At 46.8% G+C, this 17,798-nt stretch overlaps 3 protein-coding genes across 3 annotated transcripts; all 3 read right to left on the reverse strand.

Moving 5' to 3' along the window:
• Positions 1-159: 159 nt before the first annotated feature.
• Positions 160-6,697, reverse strand: def6c (DEF6 guanine nucleotide exchange factor c). Its single transcript, XM_044022766.1, has 12 exons — positions 6,341-6,697; positions 4,205-4,345; positions 3,941-4,117; positions 3,141-3,368; positions 2,915-3,061; positions 2,728-2,836; positions 2,034-2,236; positions 1,855-1,962; positions 1,493-1,659; positions 886-1,087; positions 725-815; positions 160-513 (listed from the first exon to the last, which is right to left on the reverse strand). Exons 1-12 carry the CDS (start codon positions 6,434-6,436, stop codon positions 314-316), a joined length of 1,869 nt encoding a protein of 622 aa, XP_043878701.1. The 5' UTR covers positions 6,437-6,697; the 3' UTR covers positions 160-313.
• Positions 6,698-8,146: 1,449 nt separating this feature from the next.
• LOC122767155 (tetraspanin-7-like) lies at positions 8,147-11,230 on the reverse strand. Its single transcript, XM_044022540.1, has one exon. It carries the CDS (start codon positions 10,710-10,712, stop codon positions 9,612-9,614), a length of 1,101 nt encoding a protein of 366 aa, XP_043878475.1. The 5' UTR covers positions 10,713-11,230; the 3' UTR covers positions 8,147-9,611.
• Positions 11,231-12,170: 940 nt separating this feature from the next.
• On the reverse strand, positions 12,171-17,632 carry LOC122765966 (zinc finger protein 184-like). The gene is made up of 9 exons (XM_044020489.1): positions 17,575-17,632; positions 16,582-16,784; positions 16,404-16,505; positions 16,176-16,271; positions 15,992-16,102; positions 15,785-15,911; positions 14,588-15,287; positions 14,176-14,234; positions 12,171-13,844 (listed from the first exon to the last, which is right to left on the reverse strand). Exons 1-9 carry the CDS (start codon positions 17,630-17,632, stop codon positions 12,352-12,354), a joined length of 2,949 nt encoding a protein of 982 aa, XP_043876424.1. The 3' UTR covers positions 12,171-12,351.
• Positions 17,633-17,798: the final 166 nt, after the last annotated feature.

The raw sequence follows: 17,798 nt of genomic DNA on the forward strand, positions 1-17,798 counted from the left end.
GTTAATAAATGTAGCAGTGACGTTGTTTCCAGTTGTGATGTAATAAATGACGTCTGTGTTGTTGGATTATATCATGGATTATGTCATGGATTATACGCGTGATGCTCACGTGTTGAGTTGTGCCGCTCAGGACTTGAAATGAAGCGACTCGACGACAGATTTCACTCCTGCACATTTTCTTTATTTGTTAACATTTGTTAGTAAATGATTTGTTCAAATAAACTGTCATCGCTCACTGATCGTGTTTTATTGTACAAAACTCGACTGATGTCCACGCTGTCTTACACAAACAACCCTTTAAAACTCTGCTTTGTCACATTTGTCCGTTGGGTTCGAGCGCTCTGACGGACAGGTGAGTGTCCTCCAGCTGCGTCTCCACCGTCCGCTCGTCCTCCGCCCTCGCTCTCTCCTCATTGGCCCGGTTCTTGAACTTGGAGATGAACTCGTTACTCGCCAGTGCTCCTTCTCGTTCAGGACAGTGTTCTCTCACCGATGGACGTTGTTGTATGCGCTCTGCGAGAAAAAGACAAGCGAAGAGATTGTGAGGTTCATGTTTCCATGGTTCATGTTTCCATGGTTCATGGTTCCATGGTTCATGTTTCCATGGTTCCATGTTTCCATGGTTCATGTTTCCATGGTTCATGTTTCCATGGTTCATGTTTCATGTCTCACTGAGACGTCTTTAATATCTTTATTTATGTGTGTGTGTGTGTGAACACTTCACCTCCAGGAGTGATGGGCGTCATCAGTCGGTTCAGCTGGACGTTCCAGTGTCTCACGTGTTGACTGGCGTTCCTCAGCTTCTCCTGAACCTCCTGAAAGCAGAAACATGTCATATCACACACACACACACACACACACACACACACAGGGCGTGGCTCTTACCTCCAAGTGCTGGTGGCTCCTCTGGCGAGACGCCTGCAGGTCCTGCAGCTCCTGGGTGGCTGAGAAGAGCGCCGAGGGCGTGTCTCTGCCCGCCGCGCTCTGCTCTGAGGCCTCCTGCTTGGTGCTGAGGCTCTGCAGCGCCTCCTGCTGCTCCTTCAGGAGCTGGAACTGCTGCTTCTTCTCCTCCTCAGCCTGCAGCAGCCTGGACAGAGAGAGTGAGAGGACATCGTCTCTGTGTGTGTTTGCTTTCTGAAGCAGAATATCACACACGCGGGGTGAACAGTGAGGGCGTGTGCAGGGGCGTGTGCATGCTCAGGGAAGGTGGGCCACACGTCAGGTCAAAGGTTCAAAGGTCAAATCTGAACACAGACTTACACGTGTGGTGATGTCATTGTCTCCAGTGTCCGTCGCAAACAAAGATCCATAAATTTGCTTAAAAATCATAGAAACACAATGTGCTGCTCATGACATCATCACGTCAGACAAGCTCACAGCTCTGCTCGTCACCAGTGTGTGTGTGTGTGTGTGTGTGTGTCGTATAAAAACACGTCACAGCAGTTTCATGCAGCGGTGATGTACCGTGTCTCACCCCTTGGCCGTGTCTCACCTCTCCAGCTCCTGTCTGGCTCGCTCCTCCTCCAGTCGAGCCTGGATCTCCATGTTGAGAGCAGCTTCCAGTTTCTGCTGCGTCAGCTCCAGCTCCTGAATCCTCTTCTTCTGCTCCTCAGACTCCTTTTCCTTCACCTGCATCTTAGCCTGCATGCTGTCTCTCAACTGGACACGCACACACACACACATGCACGTGCGCACACACGCGCACACACACACACACACACACACACACTCTTCTTAAATCTTCAGGAGTCAAAAGCGTTTTCTCCACTAAAAACCAGTGAATTTTATAATGTCAATGTTTTCACGTTGTTCTCAGATCAGAGTCAGTGAGAAGGTGTGAATGTGTGATTTTACCATCTCAGCCTCCTTCAGCTGTCTCTCCAGCTCCATCTGCACCTCCCTCTGCCTCCTCCTCTCCTTCTCCTCAGCCTCTCTCCTCAGGGTTTCTGACTCTCGCGCTTGCTGTGAAACACGGATGAATGGTCACATGAAGAACACGCGTGTTTGTTGCAGGAAAGCTTGTCCGCTCTCACCTGGATGATGCTTTCGATCTCCAGATCCTGTCGGTCTCTCTCCTTCTCCAGCTTGTCCAGCTGGTGGTCGTAGGCCTCGTCTGATTGGCTGCCGCGGCTCGGCTCGCGCTGGCTGTTCTGACGCTGCGCGCGTCGCTTCAGTTTGAGGTCGTGGTGAAGTGAGGACTTGCCCTCGTGCTGGAGACGGAGCGCGGTCTGCAGAGCTGAGAGTGAGGAGAACATGTGATGGAACATCTCATGGTTCTGAGTTTAACACCATGCTGCTGCATCATCTCATGAAACAACAGGACGAGCTCTTTCATCTTTTTACCCATCAATCACGGTCATGTGAGCGAGGACAGAGAGGAACTGGCAATGATTTACACCTGAGCTTCTTTTTACTATAATCTGTCTCATGTTTAATCCTGAAACTGAACACAGTAACACTCACAACATTCATTCATTCACCGTCTGACATCACAGGCATTCACTCTCACACCTGCTGTCACTTCAGACCTGATCCATGTTTCTGGACTGTGGGAGGAAACACACGCACACACGGGGAGAACGTGTGACCTCCACACATCACATAATAAAGATAGACAAAGAAAACATCACAGCTTAAAAGACACGAGACACGAGACACGAGACACGCTAACGCTCACAGGACCATGACATGAGAGAATAATAACAATAATAAAAGACGATACTGCACCTTGAGTCCACTCCACCTTCTGCCTCTGGTCCACCGCGCTCATCTCAAACGCTTTGTTGTGAGTTTTCACACAGAAGAGACAGCGTTTGCCGTCCCTGTCTGCGAGAGTCTGAACACAGACGAGTGACAGTGAGACTCAGAGACTCGTCCACAGACAGTGATGAGACAGTGATGTGTCCACACCTACCTCGATGACACAGCTCTTGTCCAGCAGGATTTCTCCCTTCTTGTCTTTCATGTCCTCGCTGACGTAGTACTCCATGGACTGAGGCTTCAGCACAAACCAGCGCTCGGTCCAGTTCCTGCGCAGATGCCCCTTCTTCCACATGTAACCCTTGAAACAGAAGTCAGCGTTAGAAACAGAAGAGCGTTCACACACAGATGATGGTGAGCTCCCGCGGGGCCGAGCTCACCCTCTTTAACACGCCGTGATACATCTCCAGAAAGACGTCGTTCAGAGCCAAGGTGAAGGCCTCGGCGCTCGGCACCTTCAGCAGCCGCCGTGCGTTCACGTGCTCCAGGAACGTCCACAGAGACATTCCGTCCTCCACTGTGGCACACTGGGACATCACGTCGTCCAGCAGCTTCCCGTCCCACTCCACGTTCATGGCTGTGGAGATCTTCTTCAGCAGATATTCCACCTGCATGAACAGACACAGTTCTGTCACAGTCTTCTTCACAGAGGGAGTTTATTTTGGTCTGTCGCGAGGAAACCACAAGCATTATGGAGGAAGTGCAGGAAGGAAGAGACTCATTAACGGACTCTTTGCTCTGCTGTGAGATACAGTCTACTTCACGTAGTTCTCACAATTAGACGACGACAGTGACATGAAAATGTCTCTGAAGCTTCTCAATCATCTCAGTTCAGCTACTGACGACTGAAGTGTTTCATTCCTCTGTCTTTATTTCATCTGAATGTTAAAGTTAAAAGTCGAGCTGAAACAATTCATCGACTAATAATCGATCACTAAACTATTTTGATAATCCTTTCATCGGTTTGAAGCTTTTTTCATGTTTCATTTAAACTTCTTAAATGTGAATATTTTCTTCATTTCTTTGCTCTGGAGAACAAAGAAATCATTCAAAGTGAATCATTTTGGTTTGTGGACAAAACAAGACATTTGAGAACATCGTCATTTCCAGGTTTGACGAACACTGATCAACATTTTTTAGCTGAAGTTGACCTCGTCTTCATCATGAGCTGAGAGTTTACCTCCTCTGGGATCATCTCCAGTGGATACGTGTCCTCTGACAGAAAGTTGAATAGACAGAAGAGCTTGAAACAGTTTCTCTCTGACAGCAGCTGTGGCACCGCCCTGTAGTTCTTCTTCATCGTCATCATCCAGCACAGGTCATCAAACTTCTCCTTGTCGAACATCCCGTCTTTGACCTGACAAAAGTGATCACGTCGTTACTCAGTATTATGGGATGTTCAGTATGGATGGTCAGTAGAGGAGAACGACTGATGTGTAAATACCTTGTCCAGGATGTATCTGTTGAGGTAGGGCATGTAGCCGTGATCAGACACCGGGCCGCCGTCATCGTCCTGGAAGTGTTCCTCCAGAGCCACGGGGTCGTGAGGGATGTTCAGCACCGTGTACAGGTTATGTGACAGCACCTGAGGAACACACAGGTCATGTGTGATGTGCACCTGAGGACACACACAGGTCATGTGACAGCACCTGAGGACATGACAGCCCACCTGACACAGGGTCATGTGACACCTGGGAACACCCAGGTCATGTGACAGCACCTGAGGAACACACAACACAGAGGAACACACAGGTCATGTGACAGCACCTGAGGAACACACAGGTCATGTGACACCTGAGGACACCAGGTCATGTGACACACCTGAAACACACAGGTCATGTGACACCAGGAACACACATCATGTGACAGCACCTGAGGAACACACAGGTCATGTGACAGCACCTGAGGAACACACAGGTCATGTGACACCTGAGGGAACACACAGGTCATGTGACAGCACCCTGAGGGAACACACAGGTCATGTGATGCACCTGAGGACACACATGTGACACCTGGGAACACACAGGTCATGGACAGCACCTGGGAACACACAGGTCATGTGACAGCACCTGGGAACACACAGGTCATGTGACACCACAGGAACACACAGGTCATGTGACACCTGGAGGTCATGTGACACCTGAGGAACACACAGGTCATGTGACAGCACCTGAGGAACACACAGGTCATGTGACAGCACCTGAGGAACACACAGGGTCATGTGACAGCACCTGAGGAACACAGGTCATGTGACAGCACCTGAGGGAACACACAGGTCATGTGACACCTGAGGAACACAGGTCACAGTGTCATGTGACAGCACCTGAGGAACACACAGGTCATGTGACACCTGGGGAACACAACACACAGGTCACCTGGAACACACTGGTCATGTGACACCTGAGGGAACACAGGTCATGTGACAGCACCCGGGAACACACAGGTCATGTGACAGCACCTGAGGAACACAGGTCATGAGACATGTGACAGCACCTGAGGAACACACAGGTCATGTGACAGCACCTGGGGAACACACAGGTCATGTGTGACACCAGAGGAACACAGGTCATGTGACAGCACCTGAGGAACACACAGGTCATGTGACAGCACCTGAGGAACACACAGGTCATGTGACAGCACCTGAGGAACACACAGGTCATGTGACACCTGAGGAACACAGGTCATGTGACAGCACCTGAGGAACACACAGGTCTGAGGAACACACAGGTCATGTGACGGCAACACACAGGTCATGTGACAGCACCTGGGGAACACACAGTGGTCACACAGTGACGGCACCTGGGGAACACAGGTGTGACAGCACCTGAGGAACACAGGTCATGTGACACCTGAGGAACACACAGGTCATGTGACACCTGAGGAACACACAGGTGAGCAGGAGGTTAGGTAGATTAGGTAAGGAAAGAGGAAGGCCGGTAGCAAGGAAGGAAGGTGGGTAGGTAAGTCGGTAAGATAGTATTAGGTAAATAGTCTGTAGGTAATGGTTAAGTAGTTAGATAAGGAGTAAGAGTCGGTCAGTCGATAGTTAGGTGGATCACTTTATTATTCCAAAAATGAAAATGTTGTCGCAGCCAAACAAGAGGAGTAAGAGTGTCAGTGAGTGTGTGAGTGTGTGAGCGTGTCAGGACAGCGTTCTCTGGATTCTTCTGTGCTGTGGAGACTCATGTATGAACATGTATGAACTGGACAGACAGACAGACAGACAGACAGACAGCATCATACAGGACTCACTGACAGAATAAAGTTTGTAAAACAACAACAACAGCCTGACTGTGAGGTCTGTAGAGGTTCAGTCTGAGCCGCAGGAAAAGCTGGACTTTGCTCTGGTCTGAGCAGGTTTAGAGTCTGAAAGGGATTTAGTTTGTTTGTCATAGATTTCCCGGTGTTACCGTGATATTATTGTTATTGTTATTATTATTATGACAGTATTATTATACCACACACACACAACTGTAGAACTACACTGACGTACACATGAAGTCAATGCAGTGCAGCGTAAACACGTCGTTATAAAGTGTGTGTGTGTGTGTGTGTGTGTGTGTGTCAGTTTCCTGCTTACCTTCAGCTGTGACTTGGACACTTTTCCACACTTCTCCACGTCCAGCGACGTGAACGCGTACCAGATGGACTTGAGGAGTTCGGATTTTAGGTCCATTTTTCGGTTTCTACATTCTCCAGACGCAGCGGCTTTTACGCAGCTGCTGCGGCGCAGACGGCGCAGACGGAGAATGTGGCGCAGAGCGCAGTCAGAGGCGACAGTGAGTCAGATGAAGCGCAGACAGTCTGGAGTCCACGCGCGTCACTTTACTCACACACAAGCATCAGACACTCAGATCCACGCTGTGACAGAACAGCGTGTTTTCGCAATCTAAAATCCCCCAAAAACTAAAACCACAGTAAATGAGATCAGTCAGTGTTCTGATAGAAGAAGGTTACGGACACGCCCATGAACCACCATGAGCGCACGTGCCCTCAAGCTACACATTCATTTCAGCACAATGACATGAGAACATGTCCAGGGACATGGAAACAGTCAGAGTCAGAATTATCACATAAAAAACATACTTATCTGAATGTGAGCTCGGTTTAATAAAGATGAAGTTAAACTTAACTTATTTAAACATGAGCTCAGTTAAACTTTACTCTATGAGCTCGGTTTAATAAAGATGAAGTTAAACTTTACTTATTCAAACATGAGCTCGGTTTAATGAAGATGAAGTTAAACTTTACTTATTCAAACTTGAGCTCATGGATTAATGAAGATGAAGATGAGCGTCAGGCACGTTTAATAGATGAAGTTTAATCTGAAGAACATGACTTTACTTATCTGAACATGAGCTCGGTATTCAAACATGAAAGATGAAGTTCAAACATGAGGGTTTAATGAAGATGAAGTTAAACTTTACTTATCTGAACATGAGCTCGGTTTAATAAAGATGAAGTTAAACTTTACTTATTAAACATGAGCTCGGTTTAATGAAGATGAAGTTAAACTTTACTTATCTGAACATGAGCTCGGTTTAATAAAGATGAAGTTAAACCTTACTTATTCAAACATGAGCTGGGTTTAATAAAGATGAAGTTAAACTTTACATCACAGCTGATTTCATTATAGAGGATGAAAACCACAAACACTGTATAAATCAGCTGATTCCAACATATGATGGAAGTGAAAAACCCAGGAAAAATGGGTTAAACGAGGACCGTGGGACAGAAAGCCTCCACAGGCCTCGTTAGAGCCTGATGTAGGTTAATCAATACCATAATTAGGTCATGAAAATGGTCGTGGTTGTTCAGAGGCCACAGAACAAAATCTGTCGACATGGACGTATGTGCGTAGGATTTAACGTTGGTTTATTGAGACCCATGTTTGATGTTCACTTCATATGATCAGTGTGAGCAGAGGACGCCGCCGCAGGGTTTTCTCTTCCATGTGAACGAATCGTTTAATCACCGCTGTATCGGCTGTCATTCACTTACAGCCATGAGTGTGAATTACACGGCCAGAGGCCTCATGTGAGCATCGAGTGTTTGTTCCACGACCAGTAAAACACAATAACTGAGGTAATAACTTCATAAAGAAAAGCTCTTTTCACAGCAAGTTTAATATCCATATAGACACACTATTACATCACAGCGAGCAGCAGACCTCCACATTCCCAGGGTTCAATCAATATCATAGTAATGAGGCAAAGATTTCTTTATAGTTTATAGTTGTAGTTTACAGTTTCATTCATGCTTGGTTGCACTGTTGTAATCATTAGAATGGAGTTACATTACCGACTAATATGAAATGATACGTGTGTCACAGCTTCTATATCCGTATGATGATGAGAAGCCGTCATTTAAATGCTAAATACATGGGGAAAACCACTTGTATATTCTTTAGAATAAGTAGTCAAAAATAATGACATGTTTGCAAAGAAGCAGTGGAAAAGATTGGTTCTCTGTGCGGTTTTTGCCTTTTTCTTGAAGCTACATCCAGCAAAGATTAGCTTTGTCCAAAATACACGAAGAGGACAAAGCTCAGCCTTTAAGCTAGGCTTAGCTAACTGGCCTAGCTTAAACACCTTTAGCTTCAAACATTAAATTTAACCTTCAACAAAACATTAGCAGAATAATTCTCCCTGTATGTCGACCACTTACTTTGAACGGACGTTTTTTTTGATAAAGAAATTCAAGGAAGTTGCTAATGGCTGGCTAATGCTACGGTTCCTGCTAATGGGATTGGGACACATCATTCATAACAATTAGGTAAGTTAAGCTTGTGCTTCAGAGATTATAAACTCAAGCTGAACAATGAAAGAAAACCTGAGCACAGACCATAATAAGCCTTGTATCTACAGCAGCACTCGAGCAAAGTGAAGTTCTTATGAAGGAAAAAGTGAACAAACACCTGCTGAACACAGCCAGACTAAACATCTGCTGGTGAACATTCCTGTGCATTCAGTGGAGAGAGAAACATCTATTACATGAGGAAAAACCCTCTCCATATAAACATTATACATTCATGCCAGTATTTACATATTTCTGGATCTAAATCATACAGAAAAAGAATAGAACATCTCCTCCTTCTGTAAAGACTTGCGTGCCTGCAAATGCACTGTAGGTAATACACTGTAGGTAAGTGGATATACCTACAGTATATATATATATATCTATCTATAATGGCAGATTTGTAGTATGAAAGAAAGAAAAGCATAAAAATACTCAGATGAAATGAAAGCCATGAATCATATAAGACATCAGCAGGATCCCTGAGGTGAAGCAGGTGTTGGAGAGTTGTGTATAAGGCAGAATGTGTGAGCATTGAACTCCATGTTACGATCTCGATAATAAAGAACTGAGAGCAGGATAACTCTGCGCCAACAACATGCACCTGACTGCACCTCAACACCTATGGATGCTAAGATGATGCAAGTCCAAACTATGAGACCACAAGAACGTGACTAATGTCTTTGAGCTCAAACCCATAGTTTTTGAGATGACAATAAGACAATAGGATGGCTCCAAGAAAGCGTACTTATAGACCGTGGTCCACTGTAGCTGTCTTTCCATCGTGGTCATTTAAATCAATACTTGGTTTTTTTTTTAACATTAGAAAAGAGAGACATGCAAACCGCGAGTGTCCAAGAGCTGCAAAGTGTGAGGAGTTTCCTCCACCACCCAGAACCAAAGACAGTCATTTACAGATGTCAGATAATAAACAGAACTATTGCCCCAAGTTGTCCTAGATGCCCCCAAACAACTCCTCCAACTTTGCAACTCTATTACTCTTAGAAGGTGGTGGTCATTCATCAATCGTAATCATTTACAGTTAGGTCAGTCCACTAATGTGCCACGACACGACGATGTTGCCTCGGCGCTAGTTTGTTGGCAAGCAGACAAGCCAGGGCAATGCCTCCAATCTGGGTGAAGGCTAATCCCAACACAGTGGCTGCAATATGGAAGACGTTGTCGTTGACCAAACTGAAGACTTTGCGGAAGCAGCCGTGTGGATGGATTCCTGCAGAACCGACTCCCTCGCCGTCGTCTGTCACAAGCGGTCGATTCTTGCAACCCTTGCGCTTGATACAGCAGCTGTCCGGCAGGGACACCGAGGTGCCGTTCTCATTTGGCAGGAAGATCATATGCTGGGAGGCCCAATCTGACGTGAGCCAGTCACGCCAACCCTCAGCTCCACAACACTCCAGGGCCCTCTGCAGGCTGTCTAGGGCATCGGCACGGCCTTCGTCCTCTGTGTAGCCGGCCACCGCTCGCAATAAGCCACTGCGAAATCCTCCGGCAATATCTTCACGGTAGAAGAGGCCCGAGAGTCCGGCTGCCAAACCGGCTATGAGTGCAGCAAGCTGAAAGAACCCATATGCCCTCAGCACGCAGGGCAGGTTTGCAGCAACACCCAGACAACCCAGGAAACCCCAGGTGGTGACGGCGGCACCTGTGGACAGAAGGATGAGTGGAGCGTTTGGGTAGCGATTGGCAGACAGCAGCATGTAGTCTGCCAGTGAGATTTGAGCCCACACGCCCAAGGTGAAGAGGGCCAAGCCGGCCGCCCAGAAGAGGCAGCTGAAGGCCAGGAGACCCAGGCGCAGGAGGTGCATGACTCCCACTGGGCGGCAGCAGGGCGGGGCAGCAACCACAGGTGGAGGTGGAGGGGGCGCCAGGGAGGCCTCTGAGCACACGGACAAGGAAAGACGCTGCTGCTGCTGCTGGAGCTGCCCCTCCTGCTCTTGGTATGGTGACAACAGGTAGCCAGGGATGGCAGAGGGTCGACGAGGAAGAGGAGGAGGAGGAGGAGGAGGAGTAAGCAGGTCAAGACCCCGAGGAGAGGACAGTCTTCGCACGGCTAACTGCTCACGCTCCCAGTCCAAGGCTCGTCTGCTGGGACTCGGTCGAGCTGACAGCGAGTTGTATGGCAGCGCGGAGCTCATGGTTTCGGCTTTATCTACTCCCCTCTCTCTCTCTCTCTCACACACACTCTCCCCCTCTCGATTCTTTCACTCTTGTCCCCCTGCAACACACAATCCCCCTCCTGCTTCTTTATGACACGTTAATAACCCACCGCCACCACATCCAACGCCGGCGGGGCAGTAAATCTTGCTGACGGGTGCTGCGTGGAGCCGTTATCTGCCGCCGCAGCCCCCGTGGTTCCACCCTATTTATCTGTTTACTTTCAGGGGTGTTCTTTCCACCTGCATGGTCACCAGCTCTCCAGATGACTGACGCTCACGGGCAGACGTCTGCGCGCCGACAGTCGCCCCTTTGCTCCGGTGAAGGCGGACGGAGTCAGAGTCTGGCCGTGCACTCCCTCTCTCGGTGTGGAGGCAAAGTTTGGATCATTTGTGAGAGAAATGATGGATTTATTTTTTGTCCAACTTTCTCTGTGTTAACGACTTCATTGATTAATTATTATCTGTCATTTGTATTTATTAGTTCACTCATTATCTCATTAATAATAAAACCTGTTTCTGCTTCCTGTATTTTGGATTTTTTTTTTTTGTTGAACAACCTGATGAAAGCAGCCATAAAAATATGAGTCACGCTAAATATAGAAATGCAGTTCAGAGTCAGCGAACGTTGGTGTTTTATTTCAGCGTTTTCTGCTCAGCCACTGGCTTCCCTCCCATAAATAAAGCTTCTCCGCTAATTAAACACTAAAATGACTCTTTTATTATGGGACACCCGTAATAGTGATACGATGGCAGAGAGAGGGACGCTCAGACAGACGGGCGTAAAAACTCCTCTCACATTATAGATGCAGAGAACAGTTCAATAAAAAACCCCCCAAAACAATTAGACAGGGAGATGAAAGCATCTTATATTATTAATATGATGGTGACAAGACGGTGGAGTTTACTGCAGACAGCTGGTGTCTGCACAGCAAATGACATTATGTGATTCTCATGGTTAATCTTTGCTCACAGAGCTCTTAAGTTTGATACACACACACACATAAAAGAAGAAACTTTGAGCAGTAAAACTGTTTCTCTGTCGTCTCGTCTTTGTCAGGAAATGTAATCGTGCTCGACTGAAGTGGCATTGGAATAATAATAATAATAATAATAATAATAATGAGACACGGGTTTGTCTTTTATCGCTGAAACTTTTCCCCCACTTCACGTTTACTGTAATCTTTTTAAAGCCATTAAACCATAAAGCTTAAAATCTACAGATTTGATCCTTAAATTCACCGAGTCATCAGTTTCATCTTTATCATTTCACGCGTTTTGCTCTCGTCTTGCGGTTTTTCAATGATTTTCTTGTTTTTAAATCGTGACAGTGAAGATGTTTTCTTTGCTGTTTCTTAAATGAGAGCGAGCTTAGTTATTGAATTCAGTTCAGATCCATGTTTGGATTTAAACCTGAATGCAAACACACACAAACCACTGTTAGTTTTTCTTCATACATGGTTGCATATGAATTTATTTCTCCATTTCAAAGTAGAACTGCTGACATAAAACCACATGGTTCTGTCCTAACCATGTCTTAGGAATCTTTCAAACTCAGTTTCTCACAGATCTACAGAAATGTTCTCTCGTGAAGTAAAAATACAGCGTCAGTGTCATTTGCTCACAGATCTGCTTCCACAGACTGAACTGCTCTGTCCTCCTCCCTGTGCGTCTCCATGTGTTTCTTCAGCTTGGCGTTGGACGTGAATGTCTTCATGCAGCGCTCGCAGCGCGTCTTCGGCGTCTTTGGCGCCGCGTGGCTGCGTCTGTGTCGCGCCAGCTCTGACGAGCTCTTAAATCTCAGTTGACAGACGGTGCAGGGATACGGCCGCTCGCCCGTGTGGATCCTCTGGTGCAGCTGAGCCTCGCTGAGCGTGAGGAAGGACTTGTCGCAGTGTCCGCAGGGGAACGGCCTCTCTCCTGTGTGAATGAGGTTGTGTCTGGTCAGCGCGTACGGTTTGGTGAAGCCTTTGCCGCAGTAGGTGCAGGGGTACGGGCGAGCGCCGCTGTGCGACACGATGTGCTCCCGCTGCGTTTTCTTGCTCTTGAAGCGTTTGTCGCACTGAGGGCAGGAGAAAGGTCTGTCGTCCACGTGTGAGCGGTGGTGTTTGGACAGTTCCCCTCGCGACAGAAAACCTTTGCCACACTGGGAGCAGAGGAACGGTTTGTCCCCGGTGTGCATGCGCTCGTGTCTGGCCAGCACCGACACCAGCGTGAACCTCTTTGGACAGTGGGAGCACTGGAACGGACGCTCACCGCTGTGGACGCGGAGGTGTTTCATGAGCATGAAGTGGAGGGAGAAGCGTTTGTTGCACTGCTCGCACTGGTAAGGACACTCCCCGGTGTGAGTGGACAGATGTCTCTTCACGTCAGACCTTCGAGTGAAGGTCTTGTCACAATGTGGACACTTGAACTGATGCTTGACCCGGTGTGTCTGCCGGTGCTGCGAGCGCGAGAGCAGGGAGTCGAAGCCCTCGCCGCACTGCTGGCAGATGTAGCGCTTGTTGCTCACGTGGGACTTCCTGTGCTCGAGCAGCTCAGAGGAAGTGGCAAAGCTCTGGCTGCAGATGGAGCAGATGTGCGGCAGCTGGCTCTCCTCAGAGTGAGTCTTCTTGTGGTGCACGGTCAACGCGCGGAGGTTGGCGAAGGCGCTGCGGCACAGCGGGCAGGAGAAGGAAATGGCCGCGCCGTGATCTTTGCTCTCGTGCTTGGTCAGGTCCCACGAGTGCTGGAACGTTCGCTCACACCTGGAACAATGGAACGGTCTCTCTCCCGTGTGCGTGAGCTGGTGTCTGCGGACGTCTGACGTGCGGGTGAACGTCTTACTGCACGTCTCACACGTGAGAGCCTTCCGTCTGCTCAGTGACTGACCGTCGTTTACTTTGCTTCTGTCGTCACACGACAGCGCTGGGTTTGCGTTGGGGAAAAGTTTAATGGACGTGAATATTTCATCAGTGCTGCGAGGACACGGAGTAAATCCAGCTCGCGAGAGAGTCCTGTACTCCTCTGTGGGAACGCTCTGCATGTGGAAGTGAGGAGGGCTGCTTTCATCAGCGCTGTGGAAGAGACACTGAGAACAGGTGAAGATGAAGGAGGTCATTTCATCTGAATCACCTGCAAACACAAGGAAACAATGACACGGCTTTCAAGGCATCAAGTGTTTGAACTGACCAAGAACAATTCGAAATGTTCTCTGAGCTGAAAACACACACAAACTTCCTGTTTCCTGTTTAATAAACAGAATAATCAGGGTTAGTTCTGCTCTCTGTCGCCCCCCCTCTCTCTGTGAGTGCTACTGCAGCCTCACAGCAGGAGTCAGCTCTAACTCATGTTTAAATAAAGTGGCGTTTACTGATAAAACCAACACAGTTCTGTCATTTGTCCTTTTTCTAACACCTATAATGAGTGAAGAGGTGGTTTTTCATCTTCATGTCAAAAGTCTCACCTTTGTCCCGTCCTTTGATCGCGATCACAGAGGAGGCGACGGATAAGAACCCTTTGCTCCTGGTGAAAAACAAAAGAATAATCCTTAATATTTCTCATTTAAAGACTTCATGCAGCAGAAGAAAGATGGAAATGATGTTGCACTGACAAAGACAACAGCTCTGTCAATCAAATAAATACACTAGTAATGATTCAAATATGAGGTCTGCTGTTTCTTCACTTTATCAAGTCAACAAAAGCCATTTGTATTATTATTATTATTATTATTATTAATAAAGTATTTGCTCTATTTAAAGTAGAGACAGCTGTATATGTTGTTAATGTTACACATTTATGTTCTAATGTGATGACTTAATTAAAGATAAACAGGTCAGAATCAAAGAATCACGAGACCAAAATCAGGATTTGCGTACATTGTTGGTTCCGGTGCGATTTCCTCTGGCAGCGTCTTGAACGCGCGTATCCCCCGACAACTCGACGGCGTCTTCATGTGGAGACGAGAGGATCTGCGGACGTTAGCCGAACTCGTCCACAGAGGTTCAGTTCTGTTGACATCTGTGGAGGATTCATGGCGAGCCTTCACTTCTGTGGCAGAGGAGATGATGCAGCTCTCTGTGTCTCCAGCCTCCAGATTCTCCTTCATTCCTTCAATGGTTTCTGTGTCGTCATGAGTTTTCCCGTCATCTGCGGCGTCTACAGAAACAAACTGGTCACTGCTCTTTCCTGTCAGCACATCTTGACCGAGGCTCTCCTTCCTGAGAGCAAAAGTCTTTGTCAGAGTCTCCAGTGCTTTTTCAACATCCACAGTTTCACTCGCGTCCTCCGCTCTGGAGCTCACACCCTCGTCATCGCCGACGGGATCCACACTCACAGCCACGATCTCCTCCTCGTAGAAATCTGTGTGAACCTGGAGCTCAGCCGACTCCATCGCGTCAGACGCTCCGGCTTCCACCTCGGTGTAGACGCTCGCGACGCTGTACCGGTCCACTTCTGCTAAAGTCACGTTAGCGTAGTTATGGATGGACTCCAATCCCATGGAGACGCTTGTCTTTTGTGAGGGAGGGATGGACAAAGCCGACATGATGCAGCTGCCGATGGTGGATGAAGGCCCATCTGCAAAAAGAGCAAAAAATATTCAATGGAGGCAAACAGACGTCTGATACTTCCAGACACATTCATTCTAACCTTATTATTACATTTTAAAGCTCTGCTGCCACGTTAGAATCACTCTTTTTTTCATTTACAAGCATATGAGGCTGGATAATCTCTCTTGATAAGAATGAATGCAAAATATAAAAATCACTCGATTACTTGATTCTAAATAAAGTAAATATGTCAGGTGATTCCATGGAAAGTCTTTGTCATGATATCATGTGACTGCAAAGCATGAAGATTTATTTAAATATAGCGTCATCCAGACATAAAGCAATCTAAAGTGCGTTAAAGAGAAATAAAATAATCGTACTTTACATGAAACACTGAGGATTACATATGTTCACAAAAATCATAATATTCACAACTGATAGTTATTACTGTTATTATTATTGTTGTTGTTATTGCCTTTGAAACATCTGCTCTGCGATTGAACTGTTGATCTCAGTTGGACTTACGCGGCACTTTCAACAGTCCGGAGCTCTTGTAGTGTTGGAAGGTGGAGTCCAGCTCCTGAGGTCTGAAGTCTGAAGTCTGAACACATTCCTCTAAGACAGAGGGAGCAGAACCGAGCCACGCCGCCGTCTGGAACCACAGCACAGCTGCTCTTCAGTAAACACTTTGCAGAGGTCAAACAAACATCCAACACTCAGATGGACTGCTACCTGTTTAAGGTCCGGTACCGGCAACAGCTTTTCCAGTTTTGAGAGCAACTCCCATAATAAGACATGTAGAGCTGCGTCATACTGAGGCCCGTATTCCACTGGGAAAATCTCCTACGAGAGGCGAGGAGGTTAGCGTACGTGTGCTTATCTAAGCCCAGAGATGAACTGTTGAAATGTGTCTGACCTGGAAGAAGTACGCTCTCTCCACAGGATCTTTGAGGAGGCTCCGAACAAGTGCTATGAACGTGTACTCTGTGGTTTTCACCTCTGCATCCCTGCACTGCAACACATGGAGTTTGTGAGAATGTAATTGACACTGTAATAAATGGCTCCTCTGTCTCCGTGTTGAAGTGACTATACATTTATACTGGCAAACATACAGATTGTCACACTGGACCTGTAAAGTACTCACTTCTGTGTTTGCAGAGGTTATGGGGAGTCGGTCCAAGTGGCTCTGGATCAGTTGAGAGTCTACAGAACCTCGTGCTGATCCTTTGCAAAGCTCCAGAACCAACTGTAACATGAACAAATGTCAGTGTGTTTATAAGACAAGAATCACCATGTCACCATATCAGCAGGTTGTGCCTTACCCTTGCTCTCAGACCCAGAACGAGCTGGGCTCTCTGTCTGTGGTTGATGAGCCCGGGAACTGCCTCCGTCACCATAAACACAAACTCCTGCAGCTTCTCATAACTCGTCACATCCTTCTGCTTCGCCAGCTGCCACATGGCAGCAGACAGGAGCTGCAGCGGGGGCACCAAGAGGCGAAGAGAGGCAAGAGGGAGGCCTGGCTCTGAAACAGGACCGTGTGACGTAGAAGGTGGACTTTAGAGGGCAGCAGTGAGCCTTTGACTCAGAGACACTACTTGAAGTACAACTCAACAACACTCATGCAATTCAAAGCATTCAAATAAAAACAATAAAAATAATAATAATACATTCAAAATACTTTTTTTTCACAGAGCAAAAATCTAAATGGGGGGGGGGAGAATGTGCTAAATGACACACAAGTCGACGCATAAACCTACTGCGTAAACCAGTGTTTATATTTTCTCCCTGTTTCAGTATCTGCTGCTGTGCTTTGGGTCGAGAATAATAAAAATGTAACCACGTTTACAACATGGTGAATAAAAGACGACACCAACAGACACACGGTTTATGCACGACTACTTTAAATAGACGGACCCGGCTAACTGTCTGGCTAACACAAACTCAACCTGCTTTAAAAAGCAGCGGAGGCGAACATTCATTTGTCTACCGTTCGTTTTCTCTCTTGACTCAAGATCTTCCATTGGTGTGAGATAAATGTAGTGACGCAAGAACAACAGGCGATTTCTTATGTTGTTTAATTTCGTGGCTAACATGCGCTATTAGCACGCAAGCACCCGTTTCCTGAAGTCTCACCCTGCGTTTCCTATTTTCAAAATAAAAGTATGACAACAGACGGGCGCTATGGGTTGTTTAGCACATGCTGTGGCTTTTTCCTGACTTTTTAAACATTCACATATAACATAATTATTGGCTAGATTTACACGAGAACTTAAAAAAGTGTTAACGCAAAGTATTTAAGCCACCAGACATACCGCCGGATGTTGTTTCTTTTCCCACAGACTTCAAATTAAAAGGTAAACTACTAACCATATTTGTATTAATATTCCAAAATAAGATGAAACAATGCACGAACATGAACAAAATCACAACATTGAGGACATACTTTCAACAGCGTATTTGTATGAACATAAAACGTGGCTATAAACGATGTAATGTGAGGGAAACAATCATTTTAACCAATTCCCGTCAGTTTTTA

The sequence above is a fragment of the Solea senegalensis genome, linkage group LG3 (genome assembly GCF_019176455.1).
Source record: "Solea senegalensis isolate Sse05_10M linkage group LG3, IFAPA_SoseM_1, whole genome shotgun sequence".
In the NCBI taxonomy this organism is placed as follows: domain Eukaryota; kingdom Metazoa; phylum Chordata; class Actinopteri; order Pleuronectiformes; family Soleidae; genus Solea; species Solea senegalensis.